The 22510-nt window shown below is 38.5% G+C and overlaps 1 protein-coding gene across 4 annotated transcripts in view; it reads right to left on the reverse strand.

Moving 5' to 3' along the window:
* RALGPS2 (Ral GEF with PH domain and SH3 binding motif 2) overlaps nucleotides 1–22510 on the reverse strand; it is a 115843-nt gene that overhangs the window by 60459 nt on the left and 32874 nt on the right. For all 4 annotated transcript variants that reach the window (XM_071435878.1, XM_071435882.1, XM_071435881.1 and 1 more), the window contains exons 4-8: nucleotides 20351–20401; nucleotides 14373–14456; nucleotides 8525–8614; nucleotides 5276–5368; nucleotides 1132–1258 (exon numbers count right to left, since the gene is read on the reverse strand). In XM_071435878.1, the coding sequence (XP_071291979.1) occupies nucleotides 1132–1258; nucleotides 5276–5368; nucleotides 8525–8614; nucleotides 14373–14456; nucleotides 20351–20401 (445 nt within the window). The remainder of the gene's footprint in view (nucleotides 1–1131; nucleotides 1259–5275; nucleotides 5369–8524; nucleotides 8615–14372; nucleotides 14457–20350; nucleotides 20402–22510) is intronic.

Raw genomic sequence — 22510 nt, forward strand, 5'->3', positions numbered from 1 at the left:
AAAACTGTTTCCCAATATTTGGCTTGGGATTTTTCCAACCAGCAACAAAACAATTTGATGCTGGCTTCATGTTTCAAAAATCATGGCATACAGGTAAAAAGCATCAGAATAAGAAGCATTTCAGAACTATATATCAAGTCTCTATATTGTCCATGTACACAAGATGGCAAAGCTCCATGGTTCATCACATTACATAATGCTTGGTTTCCTTTTTGTGCCTTAGTGCTTGTGCCAAACAGTACAAGGCATTAAAATCTGGTCCCCCACAGTGAAGTATTTTTTTTCTATTTCCGTAGCAAGCATGTAAAAGTCAACCAATATATCCTGGAAAAGTTAACAGCCCAGCAGAGTAAAGGAAGTATCAAAATTCAGGAACAGAAATTGCAATTTAATAGGCCTTAATGACCACAAGAGCTCATCTTGAATTCAGGTATAAGAGCAACTTATCATCTGCAAAAATACAAAGAATTAGATGTACAGTGCCTTAATTTTGTGTGATTACCAACATCTCATGGAACAAAAGCTATCTTAAAAACAGCACACTTATCATTTTAATGCCTGTTGAGCACTAAATTAGCTTGACAACAAAACCAACACATATTAAATGCATTTATCTAGTTTTTAGATACATAGAATTATAATTTACTAATAATTATTCCAGAAGGCTGACTCAGTCCTAACAGCCTAGTTTCTCTTGTCACGTTGGTGTATATTAAATGCAGCAGTATCTCCACATTTTACCATGTTCCAAACTCTAAGATCTATATTTATTTCTCTCAGAGGCTTGTGATTTATAGCTTCTCATAAATTAAAAGCCATTGTTACTAGAACAGTCAAGTATTCAGTATTTAGGAGGGTTACCAGGCATAACAAGGGAAGTACTTCTCCAGAAGCCATTGTATCTCTACAACATGTGGCAAAATAGTTTCCTAGAAAACTGATACTGGATGTAAAACCTGCAGTGTTTGTGAGCTTTAAGAGGTATTTTCTTTTTGAGGTTCTGTCCTGCCACATACAGAGTGTTCAGACTCACCTTGGGTTGTAGACTCTCCACTGAAGTCCTCAGGGTTTCCTGAATGCTTGAAAGATGGTGTTTAGCTTGTGTAATTACTGGAGAAAGAGGCTGCTTACCTAAGTAGGGAATACAAGGAGTCATCTTCAAGCTGCTGATATAGTCTCTGAGCCTTTTGTAATTATCTTCTTTACTCATCACATATTCCAGCTTGTCAAAGGTGGCTTTATCCTTCCGACTCAGTAACTAGCCAAAGGAAAAAGAAGACAAAACCAGATGAGTTTAAGTTTGATCATTAGGATTTCCTCTTTTACCCTTACTGATTTCCATGTCTCCATTGTTGTTGCTGTTTTGTTGGTTTTTTTTTTTAACTCGCCGCCTTCAAAATTACATCATTTACTTCTTAAAGAGGAGCACTTAGAAAGTTTACAAAGAAAAGCAACAATTCTGGGGGTTAAATTTAAAAATACTTCTAAAAACTAGGCAGGTAAAAATGCTGGAGTCCTGGAGGATCCCTCTGAAACAATGTTAGTTATCAAAAAAACAAATCTAGCCAACCCACATCAAACTTCATGTGCAGTCCACTTCAGCAGTATTCATGCCAGTAACATTTTCACTCTGATTATCCATAAGTGTGCTGGCTTGGAATGGGATGGAGTCAATTCTCTTCACAGTGGCTAGTATGGGCTATTATCTTGGATATGAGTAAGGATTTTATCCATGTTTTTTACAGAAAACTCATGGAGTTGTATTTGTCTGCCACCTGGCAATTTTACTGCCTCTTAATATCACAGAACACAAAACTTAAAAGTCATGGTTCTCCTTCATTATCCATTCCTCCTGTTCTCCTTCATTATCCATTCCTCCTGCCTCTAATCCCTTCCTTTGACAGAATTAACAGCAACTAGGCTCTCTTTGTAAGATGGGGAAAGTAAGTCAAAATATTTTCCAAACATCTTGCTGAACTGCTGCTGAAAAACTGCCTCAAAGTCTTCACTTCAACTCAGAGTCAGAATTTAACAAAGAGTGTAAGATGTTCCCACCAAACATTTTGGCAGGAGATTCAGCATTCCAAGTGCCAGTCACAATTTTTCCCCTGCAATGCAATGACAAGGGCCAGATCACTGAATTTCTACATATATTCCCTTTTCACTTCAGTTAAAGATCAACCTAGGTGAGCCTGACAGAAGTGAAATCTTCCTTCTGTAAATTCACCGTTGAAATAATTTATTTTTACTTCCATTTCTTACATCCAACTCTTTATGAGGACAGACAAACTGAACACTGGATCTCAGGAGAAAGCCACTAGTGGAAAGTGAATTGTCTCCCAAGACATACTCATCATTGACATTGCAGCAATTAATTTGCATCTTTAATTTAGGTTTGGTTCCAATAGTCAAATGAGAACTGCAGACTCTTCCAGGAGAAGGAAGCAGCAGACTGACATGACTCCAACCACCCAAATGTGGTGGTGGACATTTTACTTGTGAAATTCATCTTAAAGCTGGTTCCAGTTTTATCAGCCTGGACTAGGCTTGCTTCTAATATCCTAAAACATTCTGACATCATTTAATGTTGAAAGGTTTTTGTAGTTTTGCAGACTGAAAGGTGAGACAAGACTAACACATAACAATTTTCAAACTGGAATGAAATGAACTGTATTTTCCTCAAACCATGCTGATTGGCACACTCTTATTCAAGTCTGATGTATCTTTTCAGGCTCTTTGGATCATCTCATAACAAGCTGATCCTGCATGACTTCCCCTAGGCCAATCCATGCCATACCTCCACCTCCTGCACTCAGGGAGAAAAGCCCAGAGAAGCCAAGAACATTAGAAGTGTTTCTGTGAGGGCCAACTAAGGACCTATTTCTTAGTCCTTCAGTTTTGGAGCTGCTTCTTTTTTAAATAATGTTTCTTCTTCTGTCTCTTGGATGAAAAGAACAGTACAGAGCTGTACATGTGCAGAGACAATAAAAGCTAAGGCTGACAGTTTATAGCAGCAGGGAAGGATTTGAAGCCTTCTAAATTGCTCTTGGCTTTCTAGCTGTAGTGTGCCAGCACTGAACACAACTTTTGGAAATGCCAGCAAGAAGAGATGAGGTCTCAGGATGCTGGCTCACCCCACTTCACATATTTAATGATTATTTGCTTTATGGCCCAAACCCTCACTGGTCATCAAGAATTCCTTTACATTAAATGGAGAGAAGCTGAATATTCTATGCTGTGAACTTTCTTGGAAAGGTTCACAAATCTTCTCAAGTTTTGAATGGGGCAAATCACACATTAAAAGTAGCACTTATTATTCCCTAGAGTTCAGAGTGTGTGCAGGCAATGGGCGAGACAAATTTCAGACAAATGCAGACATACCGTCAGAAGACATGAATTCCATCTTTTTTAGGAACATTAGATTACCAAGCAAGTATTTAATGGCTCCTTTAAACTCTAGATTCCAACCATTTAAGGTGGCTTTTTTTTTTTAGGGAATGAATATACTTGCAGCTATTTTCCTGACTTTGTAAATCGAGTTGATTGAGGGTTGCTACAAACCATCTCAGAAATGGAGAAGAAATTCTTCCTCGTTGAAGGTTTTGGAGGGTTCCTGTGCAACTTCCCCAAATCCCTTTGTGATTCAAATAAAGGCTTGGTGTGCCTTTTCTTGCTTTTAATATACAGAAAGCCAAAGGCTTAGAATTATCTTTAGGGATTTTTAAGCTGAACTTTCAAGAGAAGGACAACTAAATCAGTTTGCAGTGCACATTGCTGGGAGCTATCCTGCAACTTGCATTTGCAAAGGCTCCTGTAAGATGATGAAAAGCACAGACTCACTTGGGAGTGTATGAGGAATCAAACACCTGCAGAAATGTGGGAGAAGTTACCTGGAATTTCAGAGCTTGGAAGAGGGATGAGCTTTAATGACTGATACATATGTCAAGAGCACACAAATAAACCTTGCAAGTGAAAACCACTGCATAACCAAGCATCAGAAGAAACTGGGGACTCCCAGTTCTGAATGGCATTATCATGGTAGTAATGAATGTGGTTTTTATTAATATATGGAAACAGTTACATTTAATTTGGGCTGTGCACAAAAAGATTTAAAAATTGACTCAGCCTCACAGTTACATAAAACTGTTGAGGCATCAATTCTAAAACATGAAGTCTGAAAACCAGAAGTTCCCCTTGAGATAATTTTGAAGTGTTAATTTCACTAAGATTTCCTCAGAGAGATTTTTGGTATTTGGAAGCAATGTCAAACTTAATTGTGCATTTGCAAAATACGACCAGAATTCTAGAGGAGTATCTTGGCCGAAGTGAATTATATTCAATTTTGGGAATATTTATCAACTGAATGACATTTTCATGCAGTTATCAGACAAATAAACTTTTTGCAACATCCAAGGATGCACTGATGTGTGTTCAGGGAAAGCCTTCAGCTTTGTTTAGTGATATGTATCCTGTGCACAGGAGGATCTCAATCACCTCATTTTTTCTGTCACACTGAATGTCACATTTATCTGAAACAGCTGAAAAACTACAATATATGGCTGAATAAAGCCATATATATGGCTGAATATATAATATATAACAATATATGGCTGAATAAAGACTGTTTTCTGAGTTCTGAGGCATCAATGAGCACAAATAATTCCTAATATTCTTCTTATCGAGGATACAATGATAAACAATATTACTGCTAGCCAAAAAAGAGATGACAAATAAAAATGATTCCAAAGAATACTCTCCTTTCACAGCTGTACAAAGGTAGAATTACAAATGCACTGTGTAAAGGAGTTGTAAGTATGAAATGACAATGAAAAGTGCTAGAGTTATCAGTCAGAGAAACAACAAATCTCTTTATGGAAAGTGAATCAAGAGTTTCTGAACATCTGCTCTCCATAGCAAAAAAAAGAATTCCAATAGTATAAACCCCTAAATGATTAAAGTATGACCCACTTTGGCATTCAGAATTTTCCAGCAACTAAATACAAAATAGCTTCTGGCCAAATGAGAAGCCTCTGCATTTAGCAGAATCTGCAGGGAACTATTTTTCAGAGGAAAATATTTCTACAGCAGAATGGAAAAAAAAAAAATTAAGAGGAAACCATAGATTTCAGAGGAACTAGAAGCATTATGTACACAGCAGAACAAAGTTAAAGCTCTCTGCAGTAACTGCTGCATCCTTGAAAAGAAGCTTGAGGGTTTGTGTTTGCCTGAGAAGAGGTGAACCCTCTCCCCCCCCAGGCTGCTGCTCCTCACTTACCGCCCACGTCTTGGTCAGCCTGAAGATGGGAGCGCTCTGGAGGCCTGACACCACTGCCATGAGGGCATGCAGGTTATTCAGCTCATACAGCTTCTGAGGACAAAAAAAATGAGAAAATAAACAATAAACAACATTCCAAGCGCTGCTAATAGTCAACACAGAATAAATAACAATATAAAGATGGAGAAATCTCGCATGGTCTAAAATGAAGTGTTACAGTGAACTGCTGTGCACACAGACCACTTTTATGGCACCTCCTAATTTTTCATTACTGCATCTCTATGCTTTTGGATTAGACTAACTAGCTGTTTCATAGCCCATAGAGAACCCTTAAAAATATCTACATAGACACACATCTTGGGGAATATATTAGAAGTGCCAGAAATTTTCTGACATTCAAACCCAACAAATTCCTTTCATAGCATTTGACAGTATTTTAAAACAACACACCAGAAAGGACAACCCAGTGGTCAATGATGTAGTCATGTCAGTACCTAGAGTTTATGCAATGACCAAGGCTACATCAAAGCACCCAAAAAATATCTTAGCAGGATGAAATCAAGGAGGTAAATTTCAAAAGCCACATCCCTGGAGTACTCCCCTCACTGAAAGGCCATTTCTGGGGTATGACAAACTAACTAGTGGAAAGCAACAACCCAATCAAAATTGAACAGCAAAAACATTAGGGTAAAAGAATTCCCTTAAAAACTCTATACAAAACATTGGGTTTAAGTGCATTTTCTCACACATTTGGAATTTCCCTCCCTTTTCTTTTTCCTTTCCCTCTGTCTCCAAAAGTATCCACTGCCTTGGCCAAGTAACTACTGGTACTACTGTCATGAAAGCTTAAAAACAGTCTGGAGGAAAATGTTCTTCCTGAAGCTCTTCTGCAACATCAACTGTTCTGATAGCTGTGAGCTCTCAGGGATCCAAAATACACTCATTTTTGGTGCACTGCACCCAAATTGAGGTTTTAACCCTAACAGAGAGACTTTGCTAAGGAGAAATGATACTCAATCACAGTATTGCAAATCTTGCTTAATCCATTTGGAATATTCACCAAGGTAGGTTAGGATTCCAGCAAGGAAAAATAAGAAACCCTTCCTATTCAAAAAATGGTGGGAATCCTTTTTCCTACTTGAAACTCAGCTTACTTCTTGCTTAGGAAATCTTTCATGAAGGAAAAAGACAACAAAACTAGACCAAAGGAATACTGGCTAAATGCTGAACACCAAAGGAGAGCCTCTATTTGGAAGGATGAAAGCCAAAACCAAGGATGGTTTTCTGGCTAACAGTTTTGGAACAGGGCAAATGATTCTCTCTCCACTTAACACACTGCCAGGAAACTTGCAGCCTTTTATGGAACAAAGTCCTCACAAGTATTAGTCAGAAATGCCACTTTTAATGGCACCCCAGTAGCATTTCCACTCTGTGTGCTCAGACCTCCATGATTCCAGCATGTCCTGCTGACAGTGGAAGTTTGCCCACACCTTGTGATGAAGTGCTCCCCCCTCCTCATCCTCTTTTGGGAGATTTTTCAGTAAACAGTGTAAAGGGTAATCAGTATTTTGTGGGGTGAGGTGGAAGGGGTTGACTGTTTGTCACACACCACAGTCCTGTTATCCTTCCAAGCAGTCCTGCTGAAGTTTGTCCTCCACTTACACAAGAACTCTTTTTCCTCCCACACACATCCCAAGCAAGGTAATAAAGTTCACTGTCCCAAAGGACAGTGGAGCTGATGAGAAATGAAAAGAAGGGCTTTCCCAGCTGCTGCCAGCAGTGAAACAGAAGTCATGATCCACCAGGACAGTCTGGGAACTTCAGGGGAACTGTTAGGTCTAATTACCTCATGCATTAAGCAGTGTAGGTGAGATAGCATTTAAGCTATGCAGTAGGCTGCCAGCACAAGGAATCACTGTGGAGTGGATTTACAGCTCCTCTAGAGGTAATTAGTGTGACCCCTGGCACCAAGCTGCTTTGATATTAGCTCTGGATAACAGAAACTGCTTCCAAGAGTTTCCAGTGAAGTTCCACTGCAGTAACTTCATGTCAGCAGCCATATGTAAGCAAAGCCAAGGTAACAAGCACAGAAATAAATAAACTGATATAAAACCACCCCATACAGAGCTGCTTGCTTTTGTAATTGTGATTTTTACAGGTGACAGGTAAGCAAAGCTCAATGACCTGATTGTTAATTATTGCTGCCTCCAAGCCAGCAGCATTCCAGCAGCCACTGCACTGCAGTGCACTGCTGAGGTCAGGCATGCTCAGGGTGCTGTGCCCAAAGCTGAGCCTGCAACACCCAGCACTGCCCAGTCCCATCCCAGTATGAACCAGACCTGAGCCCACCTGGCTTCCCACATCTGCACTGTGGCCACACAGAGCTGGACCTCCCCCTCCTATGCAGGGACATGGATCATGGATTCTTTTATGTTTGTATTTCAAACAAAAACACAAGAACCGACTTTTAAAAATACATGAGATGAAGATACATTAACTCACCAGATATCAAAGGATGTCTAAGAGAGATCATTAACACTTTATCACCACAGCATGATTACTGAGCAGAGCCTGTGCTATCCTACAAAATTAGCTCTTGCTTTGCCCAAAGTTGAGAGTCAAACCCCGCAGGACTAAAATCTTGCTTCATTAAAAAAGGGCTTGTCAAGACAGGGAATGCACTTGAATACAAAATTAATTAATTAACAAATATTTTACATCTTTTTTTTTTTGCAGGTAACCTGGGGTGGTCACAGCAGTCAGTTATAGTAAAAGGCAGCCACCATCTGACAGCAGAAACTTGAAAAACATCCCCTTTTTCTCACTACTGTGAAGAAGTTTCACTCTGTTTGAAGGGCTATATGTTACTCCAGATTTGCTGACCCTTTTCTTATGAATGTCAGTCCAAAAGGCTTTAGGAAAGACTGAGAACTCCAAAATGTCTTCTGAATCAAAGTCTATTTTTCAAACCGCATTTTTAAAGTTGATATTATTTGAGTAGAGATAAAAGATCCTTTCCTTCAAATGGCAAAAGCAAACAAACCATTTCTCTTCTGACTAAAGCTGTTTAAACTGACTGCACACTTGGTGACAACACAGAAGCCAGTTACAGATGTCAACAGAAACAACCACAGCTAAGTCAGGTATCAGATAGGTATTTCCCAATGTGTATTTCTGAACTGACCAAACTGGGTATAAAACCTTGGATCATGGTGAATCCCACACTCCCTTCACAATACAAATTCTTACCTTTGCAGTTTTGATGTAGTGGCTCAAAACCTCAGCTCGTATTTTTAAAGTCTGTGCATGCAGAATCTCTCTAACAACCCAGAAGCTTACCTAAAATGGAGGAAAAAGAGCCTTTTAAAAATACAGAGTTTCAACACTATGCTTTTAAAAGTTTTATTTATTTTTATGGAAGTATGGTCTATGGAAACAGACTTGAGTTCAATGTAAGACTGGGGGTGAGATCACACACAAAGCAAATGGCAAAACACTCAAACTTTGAAGAGTGCTCTCCCAGGAAAATAAAATCATGAAGAAATGTTATGAAAAGCCTACAAAATGAAGGAATATAAACACCAACACTGAATCATATCCACTGGTTTGCTTTCCCACAACATAAATGCTACATTACATGAATTGAGCAGCTTCAACTACAGTTCACTGACATTTCCAACACCTTGAACAAAAATTAACCCTGAACAAAATTAGAATGTAAGGTAGGAAGCTCTGCCATAAGCCAGCTTCTAGTTTATACTCTTATTTCTGGCTGTGCCAATTACCTGCTGATGTACAGCAAGAATCACACCCTTGGTTAAGCTCTCCAGGACTGACTTCACTGCTGTGGAAGAACCCTGCTAAATTCAGTATAAAGAATGGTTGCTGCATGTCATACTTACATGAATGTCTCATAAAGGCTGTACTCTAAAAGTGTTTGGGAATATGTCTAAACTCCACTGTTTTCTCTTCACTGCTCCCTGTCACCCTCTGCCCTCACAAAGAATGATAAAAATTAAACACTTTTGTAACTGTAATAAAGCAGTAGTAAAGAATTAGCAAAGGTTAACAAATACTGCAGCTTTTATTCATCTATTTGCTACGAGTTGGGAAAAAAATTATCATCATGATACAGCATGACTGGTATTTACAAAACTACTGAAAACAGTGTATGAAGAAATTTACTACAAGTTTACTCATACATGGAAACCTTTCAACATGTCATGGTGCTTTGATTTTTAAGTGATGCTAAACTCCTTCTTGTAAACAGGTTCCTGGCCAAAATCTCAATTAGAAAAATGAAATAACCTGTTCCACTTTGTTAGTATGATAGCTCCTAACACAGAAGAGCACAAAGAAGATCCACACCTCCAAAATGATTGCATTTGCAGTGAAGCTACAGGGATCTGATGAAAACTGGGATGTTAAATCACAACAGCTCTTTGGAAATGAGAAATGGAAGAATGACAAGAAAACCCACAAAAAATCCCCACAAACATCTTGCATAAGAATCACTTCCCTTTGGTCTGTTTGTCTAAGGTTGTATTAGCCAGGAAAGAATTAAGAATGGAGCTCAGGTTTCTATTTCTTTTCATTTTTCTTCATTTTCTTTCCTCTTTTGCTTTTTTGCAAAGCAAAATATCTCTTCACAAACAAAAAGTGGTTCCAGTTGATTAAAAAAAAATCTCAATATGTGGCCATGCTCAAAAATAGCAAAGTTTTGAAACCACTGTTTAAAGTTAAAAGGAGAAAATATGGAAAATCGTCTCATTTTTAAGGGTACATCACCAAATTGTAATAATCTGAAAGTCACAGTGACAGTAGCTGTATTTAAATGACAGATTGCCATTCCCTTTGTTTAGTTAGGGAATAATTTTCCTTTAAGGACAGGGCACCAAGTGCTGAGACAATCTCAGGGGTAGTGAGAGTACAAAAAGAATTGAAATTCTTGCACCTTCTTCATTGTTTAGAAAACAAAAATACATGTTGGATTGTTTCCAGGTCTTCTCCAGTATTTTCTTTAATGAAATATTCTGAAGGTGTCCTTACTGAGTCCTGCCAGGAGCAAGGGATTTGCACTCAGTGATCCTTATGGGCCCCTTCCAACTTGAGATATTCTATGACCCTATCAAATACAGAAGTACTGAATACATGAAAGATTTGGCAGTACTTCAAAATTTTGTCATAAAAAGCTTGACCTCAGTTTGGTGCTCTGCTGTAGTTACACAGCTTGAGAAAAAGAACTTTTTTCCCTGATTGATCAATGAGTTTTTAAGGAGATGCTTTCCCACTGAAGATCAAGGGAATTTAAATTTTTAACACAGATTTCTGTATCATAAAGAATCAGGCAAGTACAACACACACAGCACTGCACCTTAAGATCCCAAATCTCTTTGAATTGAGCTTCAGAGATTGCTGATGTAACAGGAGAATGCCTGTGATGGGCCAGACTGTGCCACTTGCTCAGAACACAGAGCAACACCCCAGCATTTTCATCAGGACAAAAATCCCCCCATCTCCTCTGTCTGTCCTGACTTCTGTGGAAGCTCCCTGGCATCACAGAGACACAAACGCTCTGGTTTGCCCAAGGAAACTTGGTTTCTGTCCCAGTCCCAGCCAGACCTCAGCTCAACACTCCCAAGCTCTTGCAGGAAAAGAAGAAAACCCAAACAAAGCAGAACAAATTTCCTTTGAAGCTTGGAGCCCTCCAGTCCCTTGAGTGACAGAGCAGGCAGGTGATACAGAACCAAACACACTTAATCACTTCCACCTAAACCACTTCCAGTCCTCTCTGATGTGTTTTTACTGACACAAACACTGGGTTTTGGCTGGTCATGTCTATCAACTAGTATCTTTAGACAGCACCATAACCTAATGCATTGCACATATTGAAAAAGCATTAATTTAAAGAAATACTTTTTCTTTACACAAATAATGCATATTTGTTCCATATAGTCCTCTCTTGCTGCATTTAAATGTTATTATACCAACATCAATCAGCAACATGACTCCCAGCCTTTGGGTGTCAATAGCTCTGATACCAGTTCAAGGCAGCATTTAAAGCCTTGACATATAATTGTATATTTATATTCTTCCCTATTAAGGTCAACTGAGAATAACAGGCTTAACTTTGAACACATCTGTTCTTGAAATCATATCTTAAGATTTTTAAGTTATCCCATGTTTGCCATATCTAAAATACCAATTCTGTTCTACTGGTGCTATTAAGTTCACAGTCATTGCTTCAAAAACTAATCTTTGCTTTCTGTGCTAATCAAAAAATAGGGAAATTCAAGAATATTCCTTTAAAAGTTTCTGGCTTTTCCTCTCAGGTATCTCCCATGCATACTAACCATTCCACTCAATTTCCAAGTTAAATCCACTGCAATTCACCAACACTACAATATTCAAGAAGAAGTTCTTCATACTATGTTTGCATTTGGGTTAAAAAAGGATGCAAAAAAAAGTGAAAAACACCTATAAATACAGTCAGTAAAACATAAAATTTTCCTTTGGCAAGTGGCATCTCTTCCTTTAAAATTCAGTTCCAATATACTGAATCTAGATGACAAGTTTCTCTAATATTTTAAGATCTCTGGCAGCACAGTTCCAACCCCATTTAAACAAAAATCTCAAGAAAGAGGTTTTCAGTTGAAGCACTCATAACCAAGAGACCAATAGTGACCTCTACACTGTCACCTTCAAAAAATTTTTATTTGAAGTAAATGATAAAAGTTTATTTTCAAAATGTAAGACAATGATTTAGTAAGTGGACTTGGCAATTGTACACTCTGACAGATTTACCAGTAACAGCAAGTCTACAGCTCACTTTCAGAAGAAAGCTGAAAATGAGGGATCAGAGTTTAGGAAAAAAAAAAGATTCTTCCCTCCTCACTAAATATAAAATAATGCAAAACTAGCACATAAAGTTACATATTTAAGAATATATGATATGAGATATGTAGATCTATATGGAGTACCACTCAACAATGAATTCTCCAAGAACAGGAGAGTCCTGGCACGGAAGGATTCCACTGATTTCTGTTGCCTGAACTCAATGTGTTTTCACAGGCACACCCAATGATCCCATAACTAATGCTGGAACTGCCTGACTTCATCCTCAGTGGAATGTAATCAACTGCACAGAATCATCACAGCTTCCAAAATGCTACCTGCACATCACTGTGCTGGGAAGCAGCTGTTAGTAATTTCATATTCTCTTTATTTAAGAAGTGAGAGCTGTTCATGATTTTCCTTTGGCAAGCTGGGGGCAAAAAGAGAAGAGACAGATGCATAAAGCTTAATTCAACCCCAGTGAAATTTCAAAGGTTAACAAAATTTTGCTGACATGTATTCCTGCCTGACAAGGCCACAAGTCCCTGTGACTTTGCTGATTATTTATTTTAGGAGCATTAGAACACCCCAGGTAAGTGGAGCAGAAACAATATCTGTCCTTTTCCCTCTCTACTCCTGTACTGAGGGCTTCCTTGCTGCCAGAACAAAGGCTAAGATAAACTTTATGGAAGTCCTTATTTCCCATGATAAGGTTTCTCCTCCTTCCTTCTGGCTACTGAGCATATTTTACCATTCTTTAGTATGTCTGAAGCTGTTCCTGCAGTTCTTCAGTATAGCACATAACAACAACTGAGAAGTGAAGTCCTTGATGAGTTACTCTGCCTCACATGGTTTTTACCACAAAATTCAGCAAAACTAAAATTTCATTGAAGAGTCAACTTCCATGAATAAGCAAGGCAGCAAATGTTGGAATCAGTGAGATTAGTGTCAAAGTCATGAATGTTTTTATAGTAGTCTATACATTCTAACAGGAGCAACTTCAAAAGCTAGATCAGGAAAATTTCAACTAAATGCAGAACAGCAGCAACAACAAACAACAACAAAACACCCCCACCAAAACAAACAAACAAAACCCCACAAAAACAAAACAAAACCAAACAAACAAAACCAAAACAAAACAAAAAAAACCCACGAAAAAATCCCAAATTCTTGACCAAACCCCCCAGGATCTCAATCGATGGTACAGTCATGGAAAGTTTCAGTGTAACATTCTCTTTTCAGTCCAGTGCAGAATCAGGTAAGTGTCCAAAACCCAATGCCAGACAAGCATTTCAGTCAGTAGGTTGAGAAATATTCTAAGTGTTATCAGTGAAAAGTAACAGGATTTGATCATATCCTCAATGAGAGCAACCATGAGAAGTGAGAAATTACACAAGAACTGATAGGGAAAAAACCCTGAAGAGTTGACAGGTTTGGTCTGAGTTTCAGATCATTAACAAAGATCTCTGTAAGTCTGAGACTGGGTACAGAGGTTAATTCTGCAAAACAGCTTGTAAGTTTGAGACATTATTAAACATTTACAAGATGAGAGAGGACAGTAATAGAATTACTTCATCTGAAAGAGAAAATATAGCATTACTTAAAAAGAGCATCACAGTTTTGAGACATGATTGGGTAACTCCACAGCTAGAATCCTCCAACTTTATTTGTGGAGAAAGGGAGAATTCTGTTCTTCTTTTAATAGTTGATTTTAACAGAGAAATTGTTGAATAAAAAAACCATAAATCTCAAATATACTACCTAAAAATTGCGTGAAATAAAGAGTTAAAGAACAAATCTTTTACAGAAAAATTGTTTGGAATTTTTAAAAGTTTGCTTAGAATCACCTTAAAAAGGTACCTATGCTGACAAGAGGCTTCAATTTCTAGGGACAAAAATATCTATGTGAAGCATAAGACACTCAACTAACACAGAAGGAAATTACATCTAATTACAAGTCCAGAAATCCTGTATGGCAAGCCTTTAACCTGTAATTATGATTCTATCTTCATATAAAAGACAGCCAGCAGTTCTTGGGAAAATGTGCACTTTGCATCGATTGCTGCTATTTAAAACAGAATATTTCTTCAACACTGGTTTGGGCTTTCTGCATATCCTATAGATAAAGTATTTGCTAAAAGGAGTTCCTTAAGTTGTCAAGCAATCAGCTGTAATCCAAAATAAAAGTGATGTGCCAGAACACTTAATCCCACAGACTTCCTCAAATGTGTACATTTAATAATGCTGGCAAAAAATAACTCACATGATTGAATCTTCTGGTGAAAGCAACAGCATTTGGTGCAGAACTGTATTTCTCTTTTTTATTCCAGCCACAGCTTGCCAGCTCCTGGGAGAACAAGGATGAAAATTCACTTCTTTAATTTAGTGCATAACACATGTTCAGAGACAAAGGCATATAGAGACACAAATCTTGTAAGTTTTAAAATAACAGAGCAACAACACATTGAAGTAATACAGTTACACTTGTTCTGGTTCCTTCTGAAAATTGAGATTCCACAAGTGTCATTTCTGTATTGTGTTGAGTTATTGATTATTGCCATTCATCTTTTGCTGAATTAGAGCTTTCCTAATTTTGTTACCACAGAAGATCCTGCTTCAAACGCGAATCTGAGCTAGAGAGCCAAATGTCCTTTTGTTTTTAATCACTTTCTGAAGATATTTATAGAGATGATACACCTAGTTAACTCAATCTAAGACATGTTTTTAACTTGGCACGTTGCATTAAAGAAATACCAAAAAAAGTCATCATTTGCAATAACAATAAAAGAAACACTATTTTCAATTTTCCCTTCCAAAGGAGCCTATTTTGGGAAAATGCATCATCTTGTTATTTACTATCACTTAATTTCAACAAAGAAGTTTTCATTAAAATCATAAATAACTCCATGTACCAAAATGAGCTCTTCCAGTTGTATACATCAGCACATGAATAGATGCAAAGACATTCAGCACACAACCTGTTCCACAGTGCTACCAAGAAAAATAAAACAGACACAGCTTAATTATTCAAAAGGCATAATAGCAAAGTACAGCCCTTCCTTTTTACTTATTCAGGTCTTCCTTCCAGATCATCCACTCTGAAGTGATCTCAGTTTTATTACCATGCTGAAAACGCCTCACTGAAGCCAGATTCACACTACACATCCAGCTACCACATAACTTAGATAAGATGAATCAACATGTAACCAATAATTGTGCCATTTAAGACACAGTTTAAAAGAATTTGGTATCTGATTAGTCTAAGCTCTAATGTTTTTGACTTTTTTAAGTCAGAAACTTCTTAGCATCTTTCTAACCAATGACCCAAAACTACTAAAGAATCTCATGCCAGTTAAGAGCACCCTGAATTCTTCTACTTGAAGTTTGTGTGCTGCTATTTGTTAGAGAAGACCCAGAGATTCTTGGCCAGACACTGGAAAGAATGCAGAATTTCTGGCTTTGTACTTAGGGCTATTCCTTCAAATTTCACTAGAAAGTTGTGCCACCTAAATCTGCCCTGGAAGATCTGGAATGTTCAGCACAGGAAAGCACACGCCCCTGCCCTTACACCTCCACTTCAATGAGTATCCATGAGACAACCACACAGCCCTGAATTACTCCTGCTCCAAAGGAGAGCAGGCTCCTGGAGAAGGGAGCCCTTCAAGAAACTCTTGATTAAATTCTCTATCCCTCAGCATCTCTGGTTTCCACTAGAATCACAGCTCTGCACTCAGAGGAACACAAGGGAATTCATTCACAGGCATCTGATAACCCTTCCTTAATAGCAGGAAAAAATTAGTTGTCACCTCAGGTTTAGGGAAAATCTGTGAATTTCTTACCAATTCAGGCCATGTCCCTCAATTGCAATTCTCACCACAGAGTGAAAAACTCCTAATGCTTCAGGCAGAAGCTCCCCATTGCCCTGGCCCTGCACATCTAAGGGCCCACAGGGTACAGACATCAATGGCAACAGATCTGAGAATACTGCAGAAGAAAAGATCCTGCTCCTGCCTGGGAAGACACACATCCAAAGCTTTTTCCAGAGGTGTTGAGGCACAGTCCCACAGGCACTCAAGACCTGTGCCATCCCTTCTGATTCTTCAACAGCCTAGGGTGACATCCACACCACTGTTCAGGGATAGACACAGGAGATGCAAAGTTTTGGGAATTCCCAAAGCATTCCCCCCTCCCTTTAGGAAGTGTAGGAAATATTTCATCTCACTTGCAAGACCCCTCTCCCTTGGGCAGCCAACTTCCTTTTCTCTCATTTTCAAACTAAGAGTGGTTTCCCTTTGCCTGTCAGGTTTCCCAGATGAGCACCTGACCTTTCTGCCTCAGGGGACCCCTGCTCAGAGCACTCCTGCCCCTTGTGTGACCTCACTGCCCGTGGCACTGCCTCAAGATGGCACCTGCAGAAGAGCAGCCACCAAGGTGTTTGCCCTCCCTGGATGTGGCCTGGAGCAGTCCCACACAGTCCCAACAAGGGCACATCTGACTGCACTCACAATGGCAATGAAACACTCACACCACACTGCAACTGAGAAACCACGATTAACCTTCTATAAACCTTCTATAAAAATACTTCTCTGCTAAATAGGCTGTGCTGCCCATTTCTTACTTACTCTATTTGATCTTCCTCTAGGATTCTACTTTTTCCACCAGAATTTTCAAACCTGAAGTATTCCCCAGGATTATTTCCTTAGTCTGCCAGTCAGCTCAGGAACAGGAGCTACATCACTACAACCACAGTCTCTTACTTAATTTACATTTAAACTGATCTGAAAAACTGAAAGACATAGGATCAAGAATACAAAAACTGAACTTTCTCTGTAACTCATTCTGGTTTTTATTCCCTTTTGAATACATAGCATTTTAATTTCCTTAACAAAATACTGTGGGAACATTTAAATTATAACCTGTACCACACAGCAGAGAGCGAGATCGTGTTTCTCACAAAAATCTTTATTTAGGTCAAAGGGAAAGTTTCAAAAAGAGGAGAGAAGAAGCAAGGATTAATAGCAGAACCATTCTATAACTTCAGAGTAAGCAGAGATTAAGAATACTCAGTAAGTGAATTTTTTTTCACTGCCTAGTCTGGTGAAGCAGAGGGGATGAAGAGGTTAAAGACAATAAGCCAGCAGAGATTTTCAATATGAACACATGGGCAAATAATTTTGGATGACATACTAAAACATGTAAAGCAAGTGATCAGATTTTCCAAAAAAAAGCAAGCTGATGTGTTCTGCAAGGGGTCATGTGGCCGTTATTTAATGTTAACACAACTACCAGCAGCACAGCCAAGCAAGTCTAAGATTCCCTTCTTTTACAGTAAAGCAGAGCTTTACAGTCTCTGCTCTCTAGAAAGCCACAGCCACTACAAGAGACAGAACAAAAACCAACACACCACTCACCATTCCCAGGGAAGAGAAAGAAATCTTGTGACTGACTGGGGGAACTCTGTAATTTTTTTCCCCCTTAAAATTAAAATGCAAATTGGCTGCATTCATACAGATGTTTATGTTAGAGAGGTGTGTTCTTTATAATCTTTATTTCTTCTACTGCAGCCCATTAACTATTAATTAACAAACAACTAGGAATTCCTTCTCCTTTCTCAGAAGCAACTTGCAGGTGTTTTTACTGAAGAAGGAAGGTGGTTTCCAGAATCCAGGAGTGATAGAGCCTGCACACAGCTCAGGCAGAGGATCATGTCACTAAAGATGATCTAACCATGTTCAAGTCCCTGCTTCTGGCTCACCCCCAATGTAAAGGGATCCACCACTTCCCTTAATCCCAGATTCTGAGGGCAACACTGAGATTCCAGTCTGTTCTTCCACAAGCATGAAATGGTGAGTTGTAGTGGGCAGTGTGTAGAAACTTGAGCATATGTGTGAAACCACAATATTGCTAAGAAATTTGAATATAAACAGAAATAATTCTATTTACTTGCTACAGATAGAGGCAAAAGGCTGCTGAAGTATTTAAGTGTGCTGTGAGCATGTTCATTGATTTTGATACTAAAACAAAAACTACTACATATTGCTTTGGAAAGTGTTATTAGGCTCTGTTTTTTGTTAAGAAAATCAAGATGAAATTCTGGTATTGCTTTTTATTAAAAAAAAAACCCTACCTGTAATAATTTAATAAATATTTTAACGCAATGAGGAAGGTGCAACACAATAATTTAAAAGATATTAAAAGAATACTGCTCACACAGCCTAAAAATGAAAATTCATCTCCAGCAATTAAAAAAATAAAGCATCTCTGAGTACATCTTTCAGAAACCTTACTTGAGAAAATAAATGAACACACATTAAAGGCTAAAAAATTTCATTCAGATACCATTCTGCACTTTGGGAAGCAAAGTGCACAACCCATGTGACAAAGATTTGCTGGTGAATTACAAATTTCAATAAACACCCTGTTTTTAAATCTCAGCACACTGGGGAAAAACATTGCACATCATCTCCCACCATGCACACAGATGAGAGCTGTGAAATTCTGTATCAGTATTCAGAATAAAAAAACCCAAGTCCATCAATGCCTTTCAGTCACTCATTGAAGACTCAGTTTAGGAGCCCTTTCATACAGGTGAAATCAGCTCAGTGGTGTTTTGTTTTCTAATTACAAACTCCACAATGCTTGAGTGCACATGCCAAGGGATGGATACAGATCTACAAGTTAAATCAAGGCATGGATATTGCACAGGCTGGTAGAAACTTGAAGGAAGCTCAGAAATCTACACCACTTCATTAACCTGCTGTCAAGATGCCTTGAGGTAAACTAAGCCTTCCACATCTGATATTCCCTTCTGCAAATCAAGAGAAAAGCAATTTAATTGTATTTAGCCTTTTCTGATGTGAGAGCTGATCTTTACAACCCTTCTCCTCAGAGGATGAACCCAGTTTAGAGACACATCAGCCACCCTTCCTCATGGGTATTTTCCAGTGAAGGCATCACACCAATTTTTCTTCTTATTTTTTCTTATTCTTATAGAGATTTTTTAATAAATAATTACTGTGCAGGTATATCTGCCTACACTCCCATATTTTTTCTGAATAGCCTTGGAGTGCCTTTAACTGGCAGAATATATTTATCCTGATCTTCCAACGGGATCTCTCTTGTTTAAAAGCTCTTCTCCCAAAGCTTTAAAGCATTTGCCCTTTTATCTGAGTCTTTTAAATGTTTTTCTCATATGTATGTCTGTGTACTACTCTAATTGTTAATGTTAAGTACTGCTGTGATGTAGGTTCAAAACAGATCAAATGGAAAAACTCTCTGAAGGACTAAACCAACAAAAAACTCCAAAAACCCAAACCAACACACTAAGAAATGAACCAAAAATCACACACAGATCCACAAGTGCTGGGAAACATCTTGTGGAAATACTATGAAAGCTGAATCATCTTCAAGTACAGACCAAACAGCAGCCTTCAAAAAATTCCCAGGGAACACAAATGATGAAATCAATAATCACAGCCAAGAGATTGAGCTGGTTTCTCCACTTGAAGCAAAATATTCTTCAGCAGTCACAAGAGTGACATAACAATCCTGCTGCCAGTGAAATAGTTTGTGATGGACTGAAGTGACTGATGACCTGAGAAAGACTTCCACAGCACTGATAAAATGCACAACAAACTGAAAAATAATCCCTCAAAGTGCAAAACAATGCCCACAGGAAAATGCTGATGGTACAGAAATGAGGAAAAACAAATTCATCATTTGTTATAGTCACTGTGAAGATGCTGAAATGAGCTCAAGTCAGCTAAAATCTGAAAGGAATATGGCATTACATAAAAACAAATGAGAGAACACAAATCATCAATGTATTATCCCAACAGATCACACACATCTTGAATGCCACTACAACCATTTCCATTTTGCCAAAGGAGAAGTGAAGCAGTTATGGAAACAAGGGACAGGATGAAGTATTAAAACACATATCAGTAGCTGAAACCTAAAACATTATAATCAGAATTATCAAATCAGGATGTTTGTCATTCAGAAACACTAAATCCCACATGCTTCATCTCCAGCACAAGCTGAATTAAATACCACTATCAGTCCCCAAACAGGCTATTAGTTCCAGATATTTTTCTGTTAAAAACAAACCATCTGCTTCAAAAATGTATGAATTGGGACAAAAATTAAGATTTCTAGACATACACTTGGCAATTCCAGAATTTATACTCTGGCATCACTTTTCTTATTTAAACTGAAAAACAAAGCTAAGGAAATACTCACCTCTGGCTGAATTGCTTTAAATACAGGCACATCCATTAGAGTTATTTGACCCTGGAATAAAAATTTGAAAGAAAATATAAGTTAAGATCAAAATTAACCTTGCATTCCATTTAGGTGCTGTGCTGCTTAAGAGCTGCATTTGTTCTGCTTCCTTTCCTTACTTGGCTTTCATTTGCTATCTAATTTCAGAGGTTTCAGCTTCTACCACAGGGTCATCCTGCAAAACCAAAGAAAAACGTGCTCCCAGCTTTACATGCACAAATAGTAAACAAATTATGAGAAATTATCCTCAGGAGCACAGTCCTGCAGTTACATGGGCAAGTAAGAGCTTAAACTCAGAAATAGAATATAAGAGCCTCCCCAAAAAGACAAGGAACTGACTGCAGTTGCTCAAGGGTAGCTTCTCCCCAAACTCTGAATGTTATCCCAGCTGCACAGCTTTACTGAAACATCCCTAAACTTTTCAATCAATACTTGAACCATATTTGAGTAACAAAGCAAAGCAATTGTTCAGTTGCTCGGCAACAGTTAAAATTCAACACAGTCATCTCTTTTCCAGCAAGGCAGAGTCAATAAGAGCATTTTCATTCTGGGGTGTTTGCTTAGCTTTGAAAAGAGTAAAGTCAAAGACCAGGTTCTGCATTTTGAAATATATTCACAGAGCCTTATTTTAAGTTTATTAATCCTGCACCTTTTAGGACTGCTGACAGCCTATACATCTAGAAAAGAAAAGATCATTTCTTTCAAAGGTAGCCCAGAAAGACCAGTGACATCTGAGTTAGATATCACAAATTTTCTTTAAATAATAAAGCCAGGGACCTCGTTCTGTTCCCTCAGCTGTCAGCTGCACGGCTTTATTCCCAATTCCTTGAAAACAGCAGTGCCCCAGATATACACTCCAAGGTTCACACTGACAGCTTTGACTCTCCCAAATTGCAGCTGCCACTGGATGCCCTGTGGATGGGGGAACAGCTCCTCAGAGAAAGCCAACCTCGCAGGAAAATTTTAACTGGGATGCTCTAGGTGAAAGTCAGCAACTACAGAGATGCACCTGCTCTAATGAGGCAAGATTTTGTGTTTTGCAAAGACAACCCAATTTATATTTGGTAGCACATCTTGACCTCTAAATGCCTTTTTAGATAGGAATTCTGACAATCAACGATAAACATAAAAAAATTACATATATAATTTGTCTGTAACCAACACTCTGACACAATCACCTGGTGCTTTGCAGTACAACACCAGAGAAGTAACAAGTATTTTGTTTCACTTTTACACACTCTCTTTCCTGGTCTCTGCTCTAGTGCTCTTTCCCCCAGACACCCCCTGGTGGGGCTGCAATGTCAATGTGCTGGAGGGCAGGAAATCTCTGCAGAGGGATCTGGACAGGCTGGATCAACGGCCAACATCCCTCTCTGCAGAGGTTGGATCAATGAGGGTCAATAAAGCCAAGGGCTGGGTCCTGCCCTTGGATCACAACCACCCCAAGCACAGCTACAGCCTGTGAGGAGAGTGGTTGGAAAGTGAGGAACCCAGTCCTGGAACAGCAGCCACAGAACTCCATCTCCAGCCCTCCATTTGTGTGTTCAGTTTATCAAGCTTCCTCAGAAATGTGTTATTTTTGGTCAATATGTGGCTGAGTGGGTGCAGCATTATGCTTCTCAGTGAAGCAAATTAATAGCAAAATTGGTTGGGTTTGGGAAGATGAAATGAAAAGAATGGGCAGTTCAATAAAATTCAAACAGAAGGCACATTAAAAGATCCTTACAAAAGACACAGGCATTTCAATAGTTTTTGACATTTCACTGCAAATCCTCCTCACTGAAACAAGACTGCAATAACAGCACAATAAAAAAAGCCAGGAAACTGATTATTTGTTCACACTGAAGAGAGAAGACTTAAAAATAAATGTTGTCTTTCGTGCTAGCCCTCCAGAATCCATCCTCTTCATCAGCCTGAACTGCCTTAGCTAAATTGACTTGCTTCACTAGTGACTCCTAAACAAATTACTACATTAAGACAGGATCAATACAAAATACTTATGAAATAAAAAGTATTATTAGAACTTCACAGCAGAATTCATATATAAAAACAAATGCATACATTTTAAACAGGAATATTAAAAAGGACATTTTAACACCAAAAAATACACAACTGTCA

Source organism: Agelaius tricolor, unplaced genomic scaffold (genome assembly GCF_023055355.1).
Source record: "Agelaius tricolor isolate 1412-34295 unplaced genomic scaffold, bAgeTri1.0.p SCAF_11, whole genome shotgun sequence".
NCBI lineage: Eukaryota > Metazoa > Chordata > Aves > Passeriformes > Icteridae > Agelaius > Agelaius tricolor.